The sequence below is a fragment of the Chiloscyllium plagiosum genome, chromosome 28 (assembly GCF_004010195.1).
Source record: "Chiloscyllium plagiosum isolate BGI_BamShark_2017 chromosome 28, ASM401019v2, whole genome shotgun sequence".
NCBI classification, from domain to species: Eukaryota; Metazoa; Chordata; class Chondrichthyes; order Orectolobiformes; family Hemiscylliidae; genus Chiloscyllium; species Chiloscyllium plagiosum.
Genome location: NC_057737.1, coordinates 1,034,448 through 1,054,817, shown reverse-complemented (window position 1 = coordinate 1,054,817; position 20,370 = coordinate 1,034,448). Strand labels below are relative to the sequence as shown.

General features: G+C 46.6%; 2 protein-coding genes across 2 annotated transcripts in view; both read left to right on the top strand.

Annotated features, from left to right (window-relative positions):
* Positions 1 to 17,219, top strand: part of tsr1 (TSR1 ribosome maturation factor) — a 22,201-nt gene extending 4,982 nt beyond the window's left edge. Inside the window, exons 4-15 of the mRNA XM_043718048.1 lie at positions 4,302 to 4,436; positions 4,805 to 5,223; positions 6,514 to 6,661; positions 8,260 to 8,414; positions 9,234 to 9,439; positions 10,438 to 10,597; positions 11,883 to 11,993; positions 14,640 to 14,772; positions 15,337 to 15,453; positions 15,821 to 15,961; positions 16,598 to 16,672; positions 16,984 to 17,219. Of these exons, the coding sequence (XP_043573983.1) occupies positions 4,302 to 4,436; positions 4,805 to 5,223; positions 6,514 to 6,661; positions 8,260 to 8,414; positions 9,234 to 9,439; positions 10,438 to 10,597; positions 11,883 to 11,993; positions 14,640 to 14,772; positions 15,337 to 15,453; positions 15,821 to 15,961; positions 16,598 to 16,672; positions 16,984 to 17,162 (1,979 nt within the window). The 3' untranslated portion in view covers positions 17,163 to 17,219. The remainder of the gene's footprint in view (positions 1 to 4,301; positions 4,437 to 4,804; positions 5,224 to 6,513; positions 6,662 to 8,259; positions 8,415 to 9,233; positions 9,440 to 10,437; positions 10,598 to 11,882; positions 11,994 to 14,639; positions 14,773 to 15,336; positions 15,454 to 15,820; positions 15,962 to 16,597; positions 16,673 to 16,983) is intronic.
* A 521-nt stretch (positions 17,220 to 17,740) lies between these two features.
* Positions 17,741 to 20,370, top strand: part of LOC122564199 (alpha-2-antiplasmin-like) — a 34,767-nt gene continuing 32,137 nt past the window's right edge. Inside the window, exon 1 of the mRNA XM_043718893.1 lies at positions 17,741 to 17,937. Coding sequence (XP_043574828.1) covers positions 17,741 to 17,937 — 197 coding nt within the window. The remainder of the gene's footprint in view (positions 17,938 to 20,370) is intronic.

The window sequence follows — 20,370 nt, the reverse complement described above, 5'->3', positions numbered from 1 at the left end:
AAAGGCAGATCCCCCTTGAACTGCCTTTCTGCAGCCGTTATACCATTTCTAATTAGCAATGCCATCCCCCTCCTTTATTACCACCCTCCCTAATCTTACTGAAACATCTGTAACCAGGAACCTCCAACAACCATTCCTGTCCCTCTTCTATCCACGTTTCCGTGATGGCCACAACATCGTAGTCCCAGGTACCGATCCACGCCTTAAGTTCACCGACATTATTTCTGATACTCCTTGCGTTGAAGTATACGCACTTGAACACATCTCTGTGTCTGCAAGTATTCCCTGTCAGTGCTACCTTCTTCTCAGCCTCCCCACACACTTGGACATCCTGACAAACAGCTAGCCTACTTGCTGGACTACAAGTCCGGATCCCATCCCCCTGCCAAATTAGTTTAAACCCCCCCCGAAGATAGCTAGCAAACCTATCCCCCAGGATATTGGTGCCCTTCTGGTTCAGGTGCAACCCGTCCTGCTTGTACAGGTCCCACCTTCCCCAGAATGCAGTCCAATTGTCCAAACACTTGAAGCCCTCCCTCCTACACCATCCTTGCAGCCACATGTTCAACTGCACTCTCTCCCTATTCCTTGCCTCACTATCACATGGCACCGGCAACAACCTAGAGATGACGACTCTGTCTGTCCTAGCTTTCAGCTTCCAGCCTAACTCCCTGAGCTCTTGAATGACCTCCCCACCTCTTAGCTTTCAGCTTCCAGCCTAACTCCCTGAGCTCTTGAATGACCTCCCCACCTCTCTTCCTACCTATGTCGTTGGTGCCAACGTGCACCACGACTTCTGGCTGCACATCCTCCCCCTTAAGGATTCTGAAGACACGGTCCGAGATGTCTTGGACCCTGGCACCCGGGAGGCAACAAACCATCCGAGAGTCTCGCCCATGCCCAAAGAATCGCCTGTCCGTCCCTCTAACTAGAGAGTCTCCTATAACTAGCGCTCTCCTCCTCTCCCCCTTTCCCTTCTGAGTCTCAAGAGCCAGACCTCATGCCACAGACCCGGTCACTGCAGCTTACCCCTGCTAGGCTGTACCCCCCACCAGTATCCAAAGCGGTATACCTATTGTTTAGGGGAATGACTACAGGGGATCCCTGCCTGCCTGCGCTGCCATTACTCTACACTTCGTCACCAAAGCAAGAACACTGAGTAGCTTACCTGTGAACTTTAAAGTTACGTTAGAGGAGGAGGATGGGAGGGAGGCCCTACTATGTAGGGTCTGGGGTATAGAACACACCCACTCAAATATCAATCACTTACCTTCCCGACCAGCTCTGTGCTCCAACCTTCTGCTGGATACTTCTGCTGGGTTGTTGTTTGCGTCTACAACCTACAGGAAAGTAAACCAAAGAACTCCGGATGCTGCAAATCAGAAACAAAAACAGAAATTGCCAGAGAAACTTGGCAAGTCTCACAGCATCTGTGGAGAGAAATCCAGTGACCCTTTAGAACAGAGTCTAGAGTGTGGTGCTGGAAAAGCACAGCAGTTCGGGCAGCATCTGAGAAGCAGGGAAAGGGCAAAAGCCCTTCATCAGGAATGAGGACTGACATAAGCTGCATTCCCAGAAAAAGGTGGAGATGAGACAGCTGTCACTCTTAAGGGTAATTACTTAGTGACAATGTTGTGGAATTGTGCTCCTTGAGCTGTCAATGTCCATTTGTGTCTGAGAGAGAGACAGATGCCTGTGGTTCTTTGTTCATTATGGCCATTTAACAAAGGGCATTCGAAAGTGATTCACAGGAATGTTTCCAGCATTGACACTCTTCAATGATGTCGGAGAAGTTGCTTTTCTTTCGTGGAGAAGAGAAAATTTGTTAAAGGTGATCGAAATGATGAGAGGTCTGGACGGAATACACAGGGAAGCGTTGTTCCTGTTGGTGGAAAGATTGAGAATTAGAGGATATGTTTAAGGTCAATGGCAAAACAAGTGATGGCAACATGAGGAACACTTCCGTGCAGTGAATGGTTAGGATCTATTTTCCACCATCTGAGAGCGGTGGAGACAGGGACAATTGAGGCTTTCAAAACCGATTTGAATTTTTATCTGGAAAGGAAGAGGGTTACTAAGAGAAAGTGGGAGGTATGGTATAAGAGAGTCGCTCATTCAGCAGGCTAGTGGGCTGAATAGTCTGTGTATGTTGTAATCTGCCTGTTTAAACACCAAATGGGCAGCACAGTGGCTCAGTGGTTACCAATGCTGACTCACAGTGCTAGGGACTCAGGTTCGATTCCAGCCTCGGGCGACTGTCTGTGTGGAGTTTGCACATTCCCCCCGTGTCTGCGTGGGTTTCCTCCGGGTGCTCCAGCTTCCTCCCACAGTCCAAAGATGTGCAGGTCAGATGAATTGGCCATACTTACTGTCCCATAGTATTCAGGAATGTGTGGATTAGGTGCATTAGTCAGGGGAAATGTAGAGTAATAGAGTTGGGAAATGGGTCTGGGTGGGATACTCTTCAGAGGGTCGGTGTGCACCTGTTGGGCTTTGTATTTCAAGCAAAAGAACAATGTGTGTGTGAATGGAGAGTGCATGTTTACCAAAGCAGTTTAGGCTCAGTGTGGATTATTTGTGTGCTGCTCTCTGAGTCCAGTTTAGCTGCAGCTGAAAACCAGCCGGATGGTCACACCCCTGGGGAGCCTGGGGTGGCATGGCAGTCACATTCCTGACTTCAATTCAAGAGCCTCTATTCCCTTGACCCTCATAGAACCCTCTGGAGTTAACAAAGGGCTGGGAAATTCACACTTGTTAATAGCCCACCCTCCATGACTGACTTAGTCTGCAGTCACTTTCTGATTGCTGTGGGTCTGCAGCATGTAACAGCTGCTCTTCCAGCCCAGCCTAACTGCTGCTCCGTCCCAGAGAAAATGGGAGCTACGATGGAATCCTGGTATTCAACAGCAGAAACGTGAACATTTAGAAGACCAGTGCAAAAACATCCTAAAATGATAATTAGTCTCTATCATAATGGAGCTGTAATACAGAGACAGGAAACGTTTGGAAAATGCTGGTCAGACCCCAGCAGGGGTATCTGGATTCAGCCCTTGGCTGGGTTCCACATCTCAGCATTGACCTTGGCGTGGGATTAGCAGGGGGTAAATGGGGAGACGTGATTAAAGAAATATTTCCTTTGGTTTAGACAGTTAAATGATGATCTAATGAAGATGATAAAAGGGTTATGGTGATATTACAACATAGAGATGAATCACTTTTTCAAAAGGAGGTTTGAATTAAAGGAATCGCATAAGATTTAAAGTTTTCAGATTTTTACTGTAATAAGCACTAAAACCAACATTGACTAAACTTTACTTAGTATTCAACTAATTTCTAAACTAGAGCACAGATATTACAAACCGTGCAGGAGGAACTCGGCAGATCTGACTGCATCAGTGCAGAGAGAAACAGTTAAGGTTTAGACTCTGGCTTGATGACACGGTTCTGATCTCATGCCAAGTTTGTACATCTCACTGAGTTCTGGGTAGAAATGTGGTTTTGCTTTGAAAGTTCCAGAAATGTTTCTGGCATTTCCATGGGTTCTTGTCTCCTGCATATCGGAGCAAGACTTGCAGAGTCTTTTTCAAAATCCCTTCATTCATTCCATCGGAGGGTTATTGAATTGACTTGCAGCAGTAAGGCACCCTCTGGTTATCGCTGCTATGATCACTCTGATGCTGCTGTTACAGGTGCAGCTTTCCTTCCCCTCTCTCACATGCTACCATCTTTCTCTCTGTGCATTCTCTGAATGTGATCGACTGGCACTCTGTTTGTTTATCTGTGGTGAAGTTAAGCTGCTTTGTCCTCATTGTCCTGATATTTAACCTGTTACCTGATTGTCATTAAGACTAGATCTGGGTTCTCAGTCCCTGTGGTAACCGGGTCACACTGGCTTATTGCCAACCAGAGCCAGTAGGAGGCCATATTCCATTTTACTTGGAATTAAAAGGGTTGGGTTAAAATATAGCCACCTGGAAAAAAGCTGACATTTGTAACTATGCTTAGGTAGAGATAACCTACTAACACTGGTTCTAGTTCTGAGGGATGTGTGGCAGAACTTTAAAATTTGAACCAGGCCATTAAGGGTAATGTTAGGAAGCATTTGTTCACACAAAAGGATTGGAAATCTTCCTGCTCTGAAAACCTGCGTTATTGAAACTTAGACTTTTCTTATTGGAAGGATGTTGACATTGGGAGCTAAGGTGTGATACAGATCAGTTATGTTAAAACTTGAAAATAGAAAAGATAAAGGGGCAGAATGGCCTCCTGCTCTTCTAACACACTTTCTGTACTATTTTCAGGTGATATCCATGCTGTCCTTGATCTTGCCAAAGTGGCGGACACGCTGATGTTGGTGCTGGATCCACATGAGGGATGGGATAGTTATGGTGACTTCTGCCTCTCCTGTCTGTTTGCACAAGGCCTCCCAAGTCATGGTACGGACTGGGTGCTGGTGGGCTCTGACAGTCTCATGCCTTTGTTCTAGGACTATCAGTCTCGAGTTAAAGTTTAAAAGTCTGTTTAGGGTGGGTGGGGATTGGGAGGGACTGCTGTTTGGAGGGGATGAGTATTAGGGAAGGTGGGCTGATGTCAGGGGGGCGCCAACGTCGGTGGGGGTGGGGCACCGATGTCTGTGAGGGTGGGGTGGGAACCCTGAATTCTTTTAGATGAGTAGGAATGACTCATTGGGTATAATGGCATGTCCATGTTCCACACTGTCTCCTGACTAAAGGCCCTGCTGTGGGGGTGTGAGAAATGCTAATCTAGAACAGTGTCCTAATTCTAACTGACTATTATCCCACAGTGTTTGTGGTTCAAGGAATTAATGACCTTCCTGTCAAGAAGCGAACAGATGCTAAAAGGAGTTTGACCAAGATTTTAGAGAGACGTTTTCTTGATGCGAAACTCTTTCACGTGGACACGGAGCAGGATGCTGCACTGATTGTCAGACACATTGCAATGCAGAAACAGCGACACCTTGCTTTCAGAGATCACCGATCCTACTTATTGGCTCAGCAAGTGACGTTTGAAGCTGATGATGGAAATGGGCTGGTGGGGACACTGAAGGTGTCTGGTTATATCCGGGGGCAGCCACTGAATGTAAACAGGCTGGTTCACATTGTAGGACACGGAGATTTCCAGATGCAACAAATTGATGGTTCACCTGACCCCATGCCCCTGAACCCCAAGACTACTAAGAAAAGAGAGGGCCTGACAATAAGTGTGAGTAGAAATTTAACTGAAGCACTCAAAAGGCTTTTCCATAAAATTGTACAGCACAGAAGACCATTCAGTCCATCTGCCTGTGTTATCACTCTGAAAGGTCTATTCAATTTGTCCCCCTTTTCCCATTTGTTTCTCCATAGCCTGCAGTTTTTTTTTTGGTTTTCATGTATTTGTTAAATTTGTTTTGAAAATTATTATTGAATCTGCTCCTCTGCTCTTTCAATGTGTTCCAGGTCATAGCAGCTCATGGGGCAGAAGGAAGCTCTTTATCTCCCTGTTTTATTTCCTGTTTGGTTCTTCAGTCTGTAATAAAACAAAAATGCTGGAAATACTCAGAAGGTTACACAGAATCCCAAGAGAGAAACAGAAAGTTAGTTAGTGTTTCTGATCCATGACCTTTCAGCACACCTTACACCTGTCTCCTTATTGACCTTCCTATGTTTTGGAACAGTTTCCCCTCAGATCCTCAATTAAAACCTCTGAGAACATTGACCAGGTTGATTAAGCCTCCTGCAGAGGGATTCCTGTCTTTGAGGAGAACAGTCCTTGCTGCTTCACATAACTGAAGTCCCTCAATCCTTGTTCCAGTTTAGTAATTATAAATATTTAATACTAATACTGATCCATCTTAGAGAAATAGAGACTAGATATCGACCTGTGTTGGGAGAGGTTTAAAGGCCACGAGTGGGGCTGGTTTTGGGTGTGATTACATACAATTCAGCTGATGTTTTTGGGTTGTCTGTTATTTTCATATTTCCATTATAAATTGCCACGCCAACATTGAAAAGCATATGTAAATCTGTCATTGTAGTTACACTTTAAATTGTGGGGGTACTGTAGGACTAATGAGATTACAAATTGCAATGGGATTAGCAATATACATTTTATTAGTGAAATTTCATTCGTTCTTATGTCCATATTTAGAATGGAAACTGCTTCAGTCAACACGTCACAATGTGACTACGCATTTCCACCAGGTTTTATGTGGGAAGGTATAATTACAGTCTGAAATGTTTGTGTGGGAAGTCTTTTTTACAACATGGAAATATTTATAAATGAAAAGTGATGAGCTGTCAGCAATGAAGTAAATATTTTTGCAATATGTGTTACATAATGTTATCTCAGCAATGTATTTAATAAACGAGAGAGAGAAGCCATTTCAGGGGGCAGAATGTGAGGATGAACTCTTGTGCCTGCTTGAGCAGAGGTCGGAAAGATGGGGCCATCAGGGTGAGCTTGCTATCCTTGATCCTGCACTCATCGATTAGAATCCTTTCTCTTTGTCAGGATCCCTGTGCTGAGATGGAAGAGGACCTGAAAGTTCTGATGAAAGCAGATTCTAGAAAGCAGGAATCGCTTGAATCGGAAGTTGTTCCTGATCCGATGGAGGGAGAGCAGACTTGGCCCACAGACGAAGAGCTGCAGGAGGCTGAGGGTGAGTGGTTCATCCTAAACTCCAGGCACGCTGGGACTTACTAAATATTGCCACTCTGTGCCTCTCCTACCTGTTCCCCCACACCCAGAGACTTCCCAGTTTACATAGTCATACTGCACGGAAAAAGGTCTTTTGGTACATTGAGTCTGCACTGGTCAAAAGCAACCACCTTGGGGTTCTAATCCCCTTTTTCAGCACTTGTGCCATAGCCATATATGCCTTGGCATCACAAGTGCACGTCTAGATATTTCTACAGTGTTATGAAGATTTCTGTCTCCTTTCCCATCCTTCTATGCAGCGAGTTTCAGATTCCCATCATCTCTGGGTGAAAAGATTTTTCCTCACATCCCCTTGAAGTCTCCTGCCCCTACCCCACTTCATCTTGGTGTTGTTTGGAAACCTGTGAGAATATGATTTGAATGCCTTCTTGATCACTCCAACAGAGAGGGGTAACCTATTTCAAAATCTGTGGAAAGGTGAACAACACTGCACAGTAAAATCCCCCAAAGGTCCTCACAGCAGGATAGCAGAGGTTTTTTTTTGAGGGGGGGAGGGGTGTTGGATTGGTGTTGATTCGATCCCAGGGAAGTAGGGGGTTGGAGACTTCACTAAGTTCAAATGCTAAACAATGGTGTTGCACACAGTTCTATTGATGGACCTAATGTCCTGCTTCAGATAGTATGGAGTAAGGTTGTTCAAAAGATAAAGCACGTCTTTCTGCATACTGTGTGGGCTATTGTGTGGCTTTTGTTTATCTTAACATTTTTAAACAGATACTTAAAGTATTCATTTAGTTGGACTGAGATTTATTTAAATAGAAATGTTGCACTTTCCTCTGTCTCTGTCATATAATTGCTCTCTTCCCTCATCCCCACAATGCCTCTTGTCCCTCCTCATCCCCTCGTTCTGAACCTCCTCTGAATCTCCTCCAACACATGTCCATTGTTCTGAGATAATGAAACCAAAGCTGTACACAGCATTTGATTAGTGGTCTCACCAATGTGCTGTGTGACTGCAGCTGGATGTCATAGTTTTCATGTTCCCTTTCTGTTGTAATAAGGCCGAGCATTCCATTCACCTTATTATTCACTTGCTGTGCCTGCGTACTAACCTTGTGACTTGTGCACCAGAGCACCCCACATCCGCAAGTAACGCTCTACTTTTATTTTCTTCCCACCAAAGTAAGCAGCTTGACATTTTCTTGATTACCTTGAGTTTTAACTTCCTCACTAATTAATTCAAACACCTTCCCCCATGGCAGGAGTCAAGCTGACGGAGTGGTAGTCCCTTGTTTACTGCCTCCTTCCCTTCTTGAACAGAGGACAGTTAGATTTACTATCTCATTAGCCAGTTCTTTCAAGTCCAGCAGTTTGCTCAGTACCATTTTCCTTGGATTGCAACTTGACTAAGTTCCTCTCTCCCTTCCATCTCCTGATGTATGCCAATACTGACATGTTTTCCATATCTTTTGATAGTGAAGGCAGTGAGCCTCCAGTTAATGGTAATTGGAAAATGATGGAAGTTCACTGCCTACTGCTTAGCTTGGTGCTTTGATAACTCAATCGTCACTGTTAGTTCTACCCATCTCCCTCTTCTAGATACTCTGAAGTTAAGCAGGAAGATTGTTCGGAAAGTTCCGAAAGGTACCTCTGATTATCAGGCCACCTGGATTCTGGATGATGAGGGAGATGAGGAGGAGGAAAGTGACGAAGATATGGAGAAAGATGAGATAATGGGCGAGACAGTGTCACAGGTAAGCCTTGGTGCTGTTTGTTCTGTAGATCTGTCTCTGAATTGCGCAGAGTTCTAAAGAAAATCGGCTTAAAAATTGTCCCCTGAGTCAGGAAACATTGCTGTTTAATTGTACACCCACTGGGTCAGGTTTTTTAAACAACTTTTTTGAGAGTGAAACAGCCATTATTTTCATCAGGGCTCTGGGGGCCATTTCTGGGACCATATTTAATATTTACATATGGGGAGAACAGCACCATGTGGTCTAGTAAATGAGAGCAATCCCTGGGAGCTGGCCATAAGTCACAATCTGATGTGCAACTTGGGTATGTACATGGAGTTCCCAGAGAGTGTGACAGTGGCTGCTCATCTCACTGGGGCTACAAGGAGCCCCAATTCAGAGTACCTGAGCTTCTGGTAAGTAAGTACAATAGGCTGGCACCCACCGCCCCACACAGCATGGTTCTGAAGGAGTGCTATAATGTAGGTGCTGCTGTCGTTGGGTTGGTGTGCACAGGGGGTATGCTTGTTAAGCTGCATGTGAAAACTCCTGTGATATTGCTGAATGGTGAGTTGTCCTACCAACAACTGACCCCCAGCAGGCATTTATCTGCTAATTCATCTCATTGCTGATAGTCTGGTATTGCTGTGTTTCTTGTAGCTGCTCCTGCCTATGTAGCAGCAGTGAGTGCACTCTGAAACACTTGGGCAGAGTGCGTGAGTGTGGAGCAGCTTGTCTGTGATGTGCTGAAGTGTTACCTGGACACCCCTGGTGCTGTCGATGGTTTTTAAGTGAGAAGGGGATTTGTCACCTCCAGCTGCTATTATTCCTTTCCTATAGGCCAGCGAAGAAAGTGATTGTGAGGAAGAGACTGATGAGGAATGTGAAACCATGACAGTTCCAGAAAGTATTCGTGATGATAATTATGATGAGAAGGTTGATGAAGAGGAGGAGATGATGATGCTGGAAAAGTGCAAGCAGGAGCGAATGGATGAAATGTTCCCCGATGAGGTAGACACACCGAAGGATGTAGCTGCTCGAGTCAGGTGTGTGGAGGCTGCCTGATATTGTGGAACTTGGTCAGTAACCAAGACTTGGTCCCGAGACTCCACAACACAATGATGGACAGGTCCATCCTTCCAGTCATTACCTTTTACTACTGTACAGCATTTCCAGGTGTCAATGATATAAGTTGACAGCGAATCAAACTTGCTGGTTACCTTGGCACTAAGCAGCACCTAGCAGGGACACTCAACGGTAGTTCTTTGTGCTTTGTTGGACAATACCTCCGTTGCTGGACACTACAGGCAGCTGTTGCAGACCAGTGCTGGGCATGCCTCTGTGCACTCTCACAAGTGCATCATGTGAGAACAGGTCTTCATTGAGCAGTGTGGCACAACATGGTTCCACAGTTAATCTATGTGAGTTGTTTCGGTTCAAAATGACGATGGAGTGAGGGACTGAACATTCTGGCCTTTTGGTGAAGCTAGAATTCCTTTACTGAGATCCTCCTCCTTCATGATACAATACCTATGATAAATCCGTCAGCTCCTCCTTCAGGTCTGCTTGAGCTGTTTGGGTTGTGTAGATGGAAGATTATTTGTGTCCAGCAGTAGGATGGTTCATAAGCAGATGATGCTGTGAATCCAATTGATCATTTTATATCCATTTACTGTCATTCTCAGTGCAATTGGGATTGTTTAGCAAAGACAGTTCAATCATAGAATTGCATCGAATATTGGATATGTTTTGGGACTGAAAGTGGCAGCTTTAGGCCCATTCATAAGTTTTGGGTTAGAGTGAGCAGTGATCTGATCAGGGTAGCCAGTATCCAGCACGATGGCTAGCTATCCTGTTATGGCATTGAATAGCTCTTCCAAAGCATCAGCACAGATATGTCTGGCTGAATGGCCTCCTGTGTGGACTATTCTGTGATTGTGGTGGGAATGTGGTACAGGATAATGTAAGAGAACACTAATCGGTGCTTTCGATTCTCCCGAAATGATGTCTGATTATTCTGGACATGTTTTGTTGACCTCCACAGGTTTCAGAAGTATCGGGGGCTGAAGAGTTTCCGCACTTCACCCTGGGACCCCAAGGAGAACTTACCGCGGGATTATGCCAGAATATTCCAGTTCCAGAATTATACCCGGACAAAGAGAAGAATCTACAGGGAGATTGAAGAGGAGGTGGAAGGTGCAATGGTAATTGGGGCAGGGGTGTGTAATGTGTGGGGGAGGGTGAATTTGGGTATGGTGGTGGGGAGGTGTGCTGGGGGGAGCGCTGTTATGTCTGTGCTTTCAGGATTCTGAATGTAGTTTCAGCAGCAGATGGGCAGGGAGGTGTCGTGCTGCGTATGTTTGAACTGTAAAGATCCCAGATTGGTTTTAGACAGCACGTTCCTGAGCTCTAATTTCAGATATGTGTATCAGCTTTAACCAGAGACCAGGGTTTACTGTTTAACCTCAGTGGGATGTGCTGGGACACAGTTCCTGAAGGGGCTGTCTCTCACTGGGATACAGTTCCTGAAGGGGCTGTCTCTCGCTGGGACACAGTTCCTGAAGGGGCTGTCTCTCACTGGGATACAGTTCCTGAAGGGGCTGTCTCTCACTGGGATACAGTTCCTGAAGGCAGTGGGATGTGCTGGGACACAGTTCCTGAAGGGGCTGTCTCTCACTGGGATACACTTCCTGAAGGGGCTGTTTCTCACTGGGATACAGTTCCTGAAGGGGCTGTCTCTCACCGGGATACAGTTCCTGAAGGGGCTGTTTCTCACTCGGATACAGTTCCTGAAGGGACTGTCTCTCACTGGGATACAGTTCCTGAAGGGGCTGTCTCTCACTGGGATACAGTTCCTGAAGGGGCTGTTTCTCACTCGGATACAGTTCCTGAAGGGACTGTCTCTCACTGGGATACAGTTCCTGAAGGGGCTGTTTCTCACTCGGATACAGTTCCTGAAGGGACTGTCTCTCACTGGGATACAGTTCCTGAAGGGGCTGTCTCTCACTGGGATACAGTTCCTGAAGGAGCTGTCTCTCACTGGGAGACAGTTCCTGAAGGTGGTGACTCTCACTGGGATACAGTTCCTGAAGGGGCTGACTCTCACTGGGATACAGTTCCTGAAGGGGCTGTCTCTCACTGGGATACAGTGAGGCTCATGTTGCCAGTGACCCATGTTTACGTTGGAACTCCAGTATTGTCCTCTCTTCCCTCCATGTGTCACGGGGCCTTCCATATACCTCTGCTGGTTATTGCCTGCTGAAACCCTGACAGGTTTTCACCCACTGCCTGTGCTGCCAGCTGAGATGTTGGGGAATCTCTGTTGCTGAACCTGGTATTGTACATGAAGAGGGTATGTTTCTCACACTTTGTTCATTGTACCAGAGAGTTTGAGAGCATTTTGGGATTTATCAGCTCGTTTGAGTCAATGCTGAGGTTTTAGCTGCTGCTGTGTTTAGCTGACTGGTGGTTTTCTCTTCCTGCTGACAGCCAGGCTGGTATGTTACTGTACACATTGGCAGCGTACCTGTGTCACTGATGGACAGTCTCGACCCAGAGGTTCCCATGGCCCTCTTCACCCTGCTGCCGCACGAACACAAGGTACTGCACACATTGTCTTGGGGGTGGGAGGAAGCCAGTCAGCCCCTCGAGCCTGCTCTACCGTTCAGTAAAAATGTGGCTGATGTACTTGCCTATCTCATCCTCTCTCATACCAAGGACCTATCCATCTTCCCTCAAAAATATTCAGACTCTGCCTCCACCAACATTTCGCAAAGACTTCCAAAGATTCATGTTCCTCAGAGAGAGAAAAGCCCATACCTTTGTCTTAAATAGAAAATCCCTCATTAGTAAATATTGACTCCTGGTTTGAATTCTCCCACAAGAAACAATCTTTCTATGTCCACCCTGTCAGGATCCCTCGGGATGTCAGAAATATAGAAGCAGGAGTAGGCAACCAATTCAATATGGTCAAACATTTCCATGCTCAAAGTTTGTGCAAAGATTTGTAGCTCGGGTGCTCGTTGTTGTGGTTCTTTTCGCTGAGCTGGAAGTTTTTGTTGCAAACGTTTCGTCCCCTGGCTAGGCGACATCATCAGTGCTTGGGAGCCTCCTGCGAAGCGCTTCTTTGATGTTTCCTCCGGTGTTTATAGTGGTCTGTCCCTGCCTAGGACTCATAACGGCACACAAACCAACAGCCACGCTCAGACAACAACTCACCAGAACGAAGGACCCGATACCCAAACAAATGTAGTGTACAAAATCCCATGCAAGGACTGCACAAAACACTATATAGGACAAACAGGAAGACAGCTAACAATCCGCATACATGAACATCAACTAGCCACAAAACGACACGACCAGCTATCCTTAGTAGCCACACACGCAGACAACAAGCAACATGAATTCGACTGGGACAACACTACTATCATAGGGCAAGCCAGACAGAGAACAGCCAGGGAATTCCTGGAGGCATGGCATTCATCCACAAACTCCATCAACAAACACATCAACCTGGACACAATATACCAACCACTACAGCGGACAGCTGAAACTGACAACCGGAAGCGGCAGGGACAGACCACTATAAACACCGGAGGAAACATCAAAGAAGCGCTTCGCAGGAGGCTCCCAAGCACTGATGATGTCGCCTAGCCAGGGGACGAAACGTTTGCAACAAAAACTTCCAGCTCGGCGAACAGAACCACAACATTACCCTGCTCTTTACACACCCCATCCCTCTATCCCTGTGTACCATAGTCAATCTCTAACTTAAATATACTCCAAGCCTGAGCTTCCCCAGGCACTCTTTGGAAAAGAGTTCCAAACATTCAGAGCCTCTGAGGAAAAGAACAAATGTCTTGGTCATAAATGGCATCTTCCGACCAGGGGGTTCCATCTTAGCTGTATTGGCACTGTGATTGTCCCTTTTAAGTATTTTCTAAGTTTCAATGAGATCACCTCGCATTCTTCAGAACTCGGGAGAGAATACAGGACCAGTTTGTCCAACATCATTTCGTAAGCTGGCTTCACCCTCCCAAGACCAATTCTGGTAAATCTTTGTTGTACTCTCTTTCTGGCAGTAATATCGTTCCTCAGATAGAGAGACCAAATGTGCACACAAGGCTCTAGATGCAGTTTAACCACGATCATATGCACCTCCTGTACCCCAGTGTTATACACTGACAGACCTGTCCTCAACAGTACTGTACCCCAGTGTTATACAGTGACAGACCTGTCCCCACCAGCCAGTACTGTACCCCAGTGTTATACAGTGACAGACCTGTTCCCACCAGTACTGTATCCCAGTGTTGTAAAGTGACAAACCTGTCCCCACCAGTACCATACCCTAGTACGATACAGTGACAGACCTGTCCCCACCACTACTGTACCCCAGTGTTATACACTAGGTAAAAACAATGACTGCAGATGCTGGAAACCAGATTCTGGATCAGTGCTGCCTGAATTGCTGTGCTCTTCCAGCACCACTGATCCAGAACAGTGTTATACAGTGACAGACCTGTCCCCACCAGTACTGTACCCCAGTGCGATACAGTGACAGACCTGTCCCCACCAGTGCTGTACCCCAGTGCGATACAGTGACAGACCTGTCCCCACCACTACTGTAGCCCAGTGTTATACACTGACAGACCTGTCCCCACCAGTACCATACCCCAGTGCGATACAGTGACAGACCTGTCCCTACCATACCTCAGTGTGATAGTGACAGACGTGTCCCCACCAGTGCCGTACCCCAGTGCGATACAGTGACAGACCTGTCCCCTCCAGTACTGTAGCCCAGTGTTATAGAGTGATTAGATTAGATTAATTACATTACAGTGTGGAAACAGGTCCTTCGGCCCAACAAGTCCACACCAACCGCCGAAGCGTAACCCACCCAAACACTATGGGCAATTTAGCTTGGCCAATTCACCTGACCTGCACGTCTTTGGACTGTGGGAGGAAACCGGAGCACCCGGAGGAAACCCACGCAGACACTGGGAGAACGTGCAAACTCCACACAGTCAGTTGCCTGAGGCAGGAATTGAACCCGGGTCTCTAGTGCTGTGAGGCAGCAGTGCTAACCACCGTGCCGCCCATGGACAGGCTGGTGTGTTTGTGTGCTACTATTAATCTGTGAATTTGATGCCTCTTCTCATGTACATGTCTCTTTGATGGTGATGTTTACTTGAACAGTTTGAGGTTTTATTCTCTAACTCTGTCTTTCTCTCCCCCTCTCTATCATAGATGTCAGTGATGCATTTCCTGCTCAGGAGGCACGCAAGCAACACTGAGCCCATCAAGTCGAAAGAGGAGATGGTGTTCCACTGTGGCTGCAGAAGATTTCGGGCTCCACCTCTGTATTCCCAGCACACATCAGGTATGTGAACTTCCTGGCAGGTATTGGACCAGAGTGGAGGGAGGGAGCTCGTCGTGCTGATCCTGTTCTCATCTGGTGACCAGTGACAATCATTGATGAAGCGTTAAAACAGGAGCTTGTGTTTCTGTGTGGCGCTGAGGGAGCGCCGCGCTGTCGGGGGCTCAGCGCTGAGGGAGCGCCGCGCTGTCGGGGGCTCCTCAGCGCTGAGGGAGCGCCGCGCTGTCGGGGGCTCAGCGCTGGTTTCTGTGAGGCGTTCTTTGTTCTTTCAAGCAGAAGTGAATGATGTTGGAGCATGAGTGTAAATCATTCTCACTGTTACCTTGGCCAATATTCCTGATTTCATGGTCATTAAAAACAGATAAATGGATCTTCTGCCATATTGCCATTTCTCTAACTATGCTCGGCGGTCTAAGGCCTAGGTTGTTGCTTCTATAAGAATAGGGTGAACATTTTAAATATTAATCGCAGCTTGTAAATAGCTTTGGGTTTTTGAGGGGCCTGATTTTCAGCAAATGTCTCAATATGCTGCTCCTTTATTTAAACCATGCCTTTCCTCTACCCCAGCCAACAAGTTCAAATATGAGCGTTTTTTCCGTTGTAACAGCACTCTGGTGGGCACTGTGTACGGTCCAATCACCTTCTCGCCAGCCTCCGTCCTGATGTTCAAGCAAAGAGTCAATGGTATGTGCAGTAGGTTGTCGTCTGAATCAGTGGGTGAGGGGAACGGCAGGCAGATGGCTGTCTCGTGGGGGTGGGACTGATGGGTATACTGCTCTGTCTTGGGATGCTGAGAGTGCCTGTCTGTAGGGTGGGGTGGGCATGGGTATTGCTGGCAGGAGGAGGACGATGGAGTGTGTGTGGTGCCAACATGGTGGAATAGCCACTATAATGTATATTACTGTGAACAGTTGCTGCATGGAGTTGGGGATGGGGAGCTGGGTCCTCAGTGTGTCACTAATATTCTGGAGGAGGGCTGTTGTTCCCACTGCAGCTCAGAGCTGCTTCTGGTCTCAGTGTTTGTTGTCTCCACCTCTCTGATTGGTCCCAGGTATGCACGACCTCATTGGAACTGGCTCTGTACTGAAGGCTGACCCTGACCGCATCATCGTCAAGAGAGTTATCCTGAGTGGCCATCCCTTCAAAATCCTGAACAAAACTTCCGTGGTGCGCTACATGTTCTTCAGCCGAGGTGAGGAGCTGGGCAGTGCCAGGGTTTAGGGCAGCACTGAGATTCAACTCTCTAAACATCAACTTTTGGCGAGCAGAAATCTCAGGCACAGACATTTGGATCAGGAATACATGAACCTCACACTGAATGCTGCAGTTTAAAAGCTTTACTCCATTTAACCCCGTGCTCTTCCTGTCCTGGGAGTGTTTGATGGGGGACAGTGTAGAGGGAGCTTTACTCTGTATCTAATCCCATGCTGTCCCTGTTCTGGGAGTGCTTGATGGGAGACAGTGTAGAGGCAACTTTACTCTGAATCTAACCCCGTGCGGTCCCTGTCCTGGGAGTGCTTGATGGGAGACAGTGTAGAGGGAGCTTTACTCTGTATCTAACCCTGTGCTGTCCCTGTCCTGGGAGTGTTTGCTGGGGGACAGTGTAGAGGGAGCTTTACTCTGTATCTAACCCGGTGCTGTCCCTGTCCCTGGGAGTGTTTGATGGGGACAGTGTAGAGGGAGCTTTACTCTGTATCTAACCCGGTGCTGTCCCTGTCCCTGGGTGTGCTTTAATGCCACTTTGGAAAGAGATGACAGTAACTAAATTTCTTGATCCTTCACCAATGAACAGTGGCTGATGATATTAAGGAGGAGATTTGTTTTACAGAGGATGTGCTGTGGTTTAAACCAGTGGAACTTCGAACAAAATGGGGACGAAGGGGTCACATCAAGGAGCCTTTAGGTAAGGTCCTTTCTAGCACTTGATCTGATGAATCATCTGGTGATGGTTAATGAACTAATACACTTCATACCAATCCTCTCTCCCTCAGCGCTGACCCTCCGACAGGGCGGCGCTCCCTCAGCGCTGACCCTCCGACAGGGCGGCGCTCCCTCAGCGCTGACCCTCCGACAGGGCGGCGCTCCCTCAGCGCTGACCCGCCGACAGGGCGGCGCTCCGTCACCGTTGTAATATGGGTGGTCGTGGGTTGAAGGTTAATCTTAGTGAGAGCTCTGGGATAGTAACTCTGACCTAACAAATGGTGTTGTTTTCAGGGACTCACGGACACATGAAATGTTTGTTTGATGGCCAGCTGAAATCCCAGGATACTGTGCTGATGAACTTGTACAAGCGAGTTTTCCCAAAATGGGCATATGATCCCTACGTTCCGAGCCCAATACCTTGGGAGCGAACTGAATCTACTGTCAATGTGCTGGAGATTGAGATCGATTAGAGTGTCCAGCCAGAGTTCCTCCTCTGCCTTTTATTTAAAAAATATTCCATTTCAGAATCTGTTGGCTCACAATCTCCTTTTTAGTTTGTATCATTTGAAGATTTGGAAGTTGATTGGTTGGGGCCGGTTTAAATCTGAAGCGGTTGATGCAATGCCGAGTCATTCCCACAAGGGGTCAGTGCTTTCCTTTGTTTGAATAACCTTGTTATTTCAAGGGATAACGAAAGGCAATGACTAACATTCAAAGAGTACACTGGTGACCTGCAACAGTTCATTGCTATCATGTGCAAAAGTGCAATGGGAAATGTGGCCAAACTATGGCTTACATGGGAAATTATATGTTGTATTAGAGCCAGAGAAGAGGCATACAAATTGGCCAGAAAAGAGAGAACAGATCTGAGCGGGAGCAGTTTAAGTTCAGTCAAAGGGAACAAAGAGAAAATGAGAACATGAGGTTAAGCCTATGGGGAACTGACTGAAAACGTTTCTACAGATATGTGAGGAGAAACAGATTTGTGAAGACAAATGCAGTCCCCTTACGGTCAGAAACACCGGACGGTATAATAGGAGACAAGGGAATGGCTGATCAACCAAATCCATCCTTTGGTTCTGTGCTGACAAAGGAGGACACCAATGAAATGTTGGGGATCACAGGATTCAGTGAGAGGGAGCAACTGAAGGAAATCGGTGTTAGTATGGAAATGGGGTTGGGGGCATTGGGACTGAAGGCAGATAAATCCCAGGCCCTGATAAGCTACATCCCAGAGGAGCTAAGGTAACCTTCCAAGATTCTAGACTCTGGATCAGATCCTGCAGATTAGTTCATGTAACTCCACTGTTTACAAAGGGAGACAGCAAGAAACCCAGGGATTATAGACCAGTGAGTCTGACATCAGTCATTGGGAAAAGTACATTGTAAAAGAGCGTTCTGGAATTTCAACCTGAGCTACAAATCTTCTCAAAACTCACTATTTGTAAAAGATTTAACTGAGCATTTACAAAGCAGTGGCAAGATTGGACGGAGTCAGGATGGATTTACAAAAGGGAAATGATGGTTGATGTATTTATTGGAATTTTTTGAGAATGTAACTTGCAGAGCTCATGAAGGAGAGCCAGTGGATGTGGTTTATTTGAACTTTCGATGAAGTCCCACCTGAGAGATTAGTGTGTAAAGGTAAAGAACATGGAATTAGAATACTATACTGACCGAGCACAGAACTGGTTGGCAGACAGGAAACAAAGGATAGGAATAAACAGGTCTTTTTCCAAGTGACAGCAGGTGACCAGTGGGGTATGAAGGGTCAGTGCTAGGACCTCAGCTGTTCACAATATAAATGATTAGGTTGAGGGAATTAAATGTAGTGTCTTCAGATTTGTGGATGAGACAAAGCTGGGTGGGATTGGGAGCTGTGAGGTGGATGCAGAGATGTTTCAGCGTGATTTGGGCAATAAGACCTGGTTGTTCTTGTACACCTGTTGCTGTGGGAAGGTAGTTGGGCAGATGCAGTAGGCAGTGAGGAAAGGAAGTGGGATGTTGGCCTTCATAGTGAGAGGATTCCCGTATAGGAGCGGGCATCTCTTTCTATCATTGAACAAGGTCTCAGTGAGAGTATTGTGTGCCGTTTTGGTCTCCTCATCGGAGGGAGAATGAGGGAGGGAATATAACCAAGGTTTACCAGATCAATTCCTGGGGTGGTGAGACTTGTGTATGGAGAGAGACTATTGGTTCAGATTTAGATTGACTGGAGGAAGAATAAGGAAGGGGGAATCTTCTAGAAATCTATAAAATGCTAACACAGAAGAATGTTCCTGATGATGGGGGAGTCCAGACGCAGGGGTCACAGTCTGAGAATGTGTTGAGATCGATTCATTTGTTCACCCAGAGAGTGGTGAGCCTGTGGAATTCCCAAAGTAACAGCCAAGTGTGCAACACTTCAGGGAATTGGATCCAGCACTTGGCCATGATCATAAGGAACAGCAGAGTAGGTTCAAGGGGCCACATGGCATCCTGTTGTTATATTAGCTACCCTCCAATCTGTAAGAACAGTTGCAGATTCGAAAGAATCTTCATCTTGGCTTCTTAGTGCCTCACTTAATCAGGAACCAAGAGATGAGCTAAGTGCTGCAGGTTGATAACGACAGACCAGCCCTTACCACCGATCGGGCAGAGGTAGGAAAACTATTTGCTCCCAACACACCAGCAGCATGCTATCCTGTATAACAGGAGCTGGTTTTACTAGGACTCGGGGAGTCTTGTATAACAGATGAGAGCTGTCCTGGGAATCTCGAGAGTCCTGCAGAATGAGGCAGTTGGACTGGAGCCCAGGAAACGTAAGAACAACAGTTGGCTCTTCTGTCTGCTAACCATGCTCTGCCTTTCAGTCTAATCATGGTCAAGTGAAGACTTTGCCTCTTACTCCCCGTGTCCCTACGCCACTGGTACTAGATCAATCTTTACCTTAAACAGACTCTGAGCCTCCACAGCCCCATTGAGGTAGAGAATTACAAAGGTTCATAACTGAGTAAAACAAAAATTCTGTGTTCTCCCTTAACTGCTTAAAATTGGGTGCCTTGACTCTAGCCTCCCCAACCAGGGTAAACATCTTGCCTACATCTACCCTGACTATCCTTTAGGGATTTTATAGAGACCTTGTTTGTACTGGGACTCAGGTAGGCCTGGTCTAACAACTCTGTACTTGATATATCTGATGACTTGCAGGATTTCAGGATAGAACTTCTTGGTTTTACAGACAGGTACAACTTGGTGCCTGAGAGCAATTTTATTTCTATCACATAATTAGAAGCTCTCCTGTGGCATTGCTCCTCGGTACCGAGGGAAGTGCAGAAACTGCCATTCTCGAAGAGAAGGATGGTCAGTGGGGGAAGATCAGCCAAACAGCAGCAGCTTGTATTTATGGAGCAGCTTACACTGCACTTCATCTTCTCGAATTCTAGATTTCACACCTTTCTTTGGTGTGGCTGTACAGAGTCTGGTATTAGACAATAGGTGCAGGAGTAGGCCATTCAGCCCTTCGAGCCTGCACCGCCATTCAATATAATCATGGCTGATCATTCCTATTCAGTATCCTGTTCCTGCCTTATCTCCATAACCCTTCATTCCACTATCTTTGAGAGGTCTATCCAACTCTTTCTTAAATGAATCCAGAGACTGGGCCTCCACTGCCCCCTGTGGCAGAGCATTCCACAC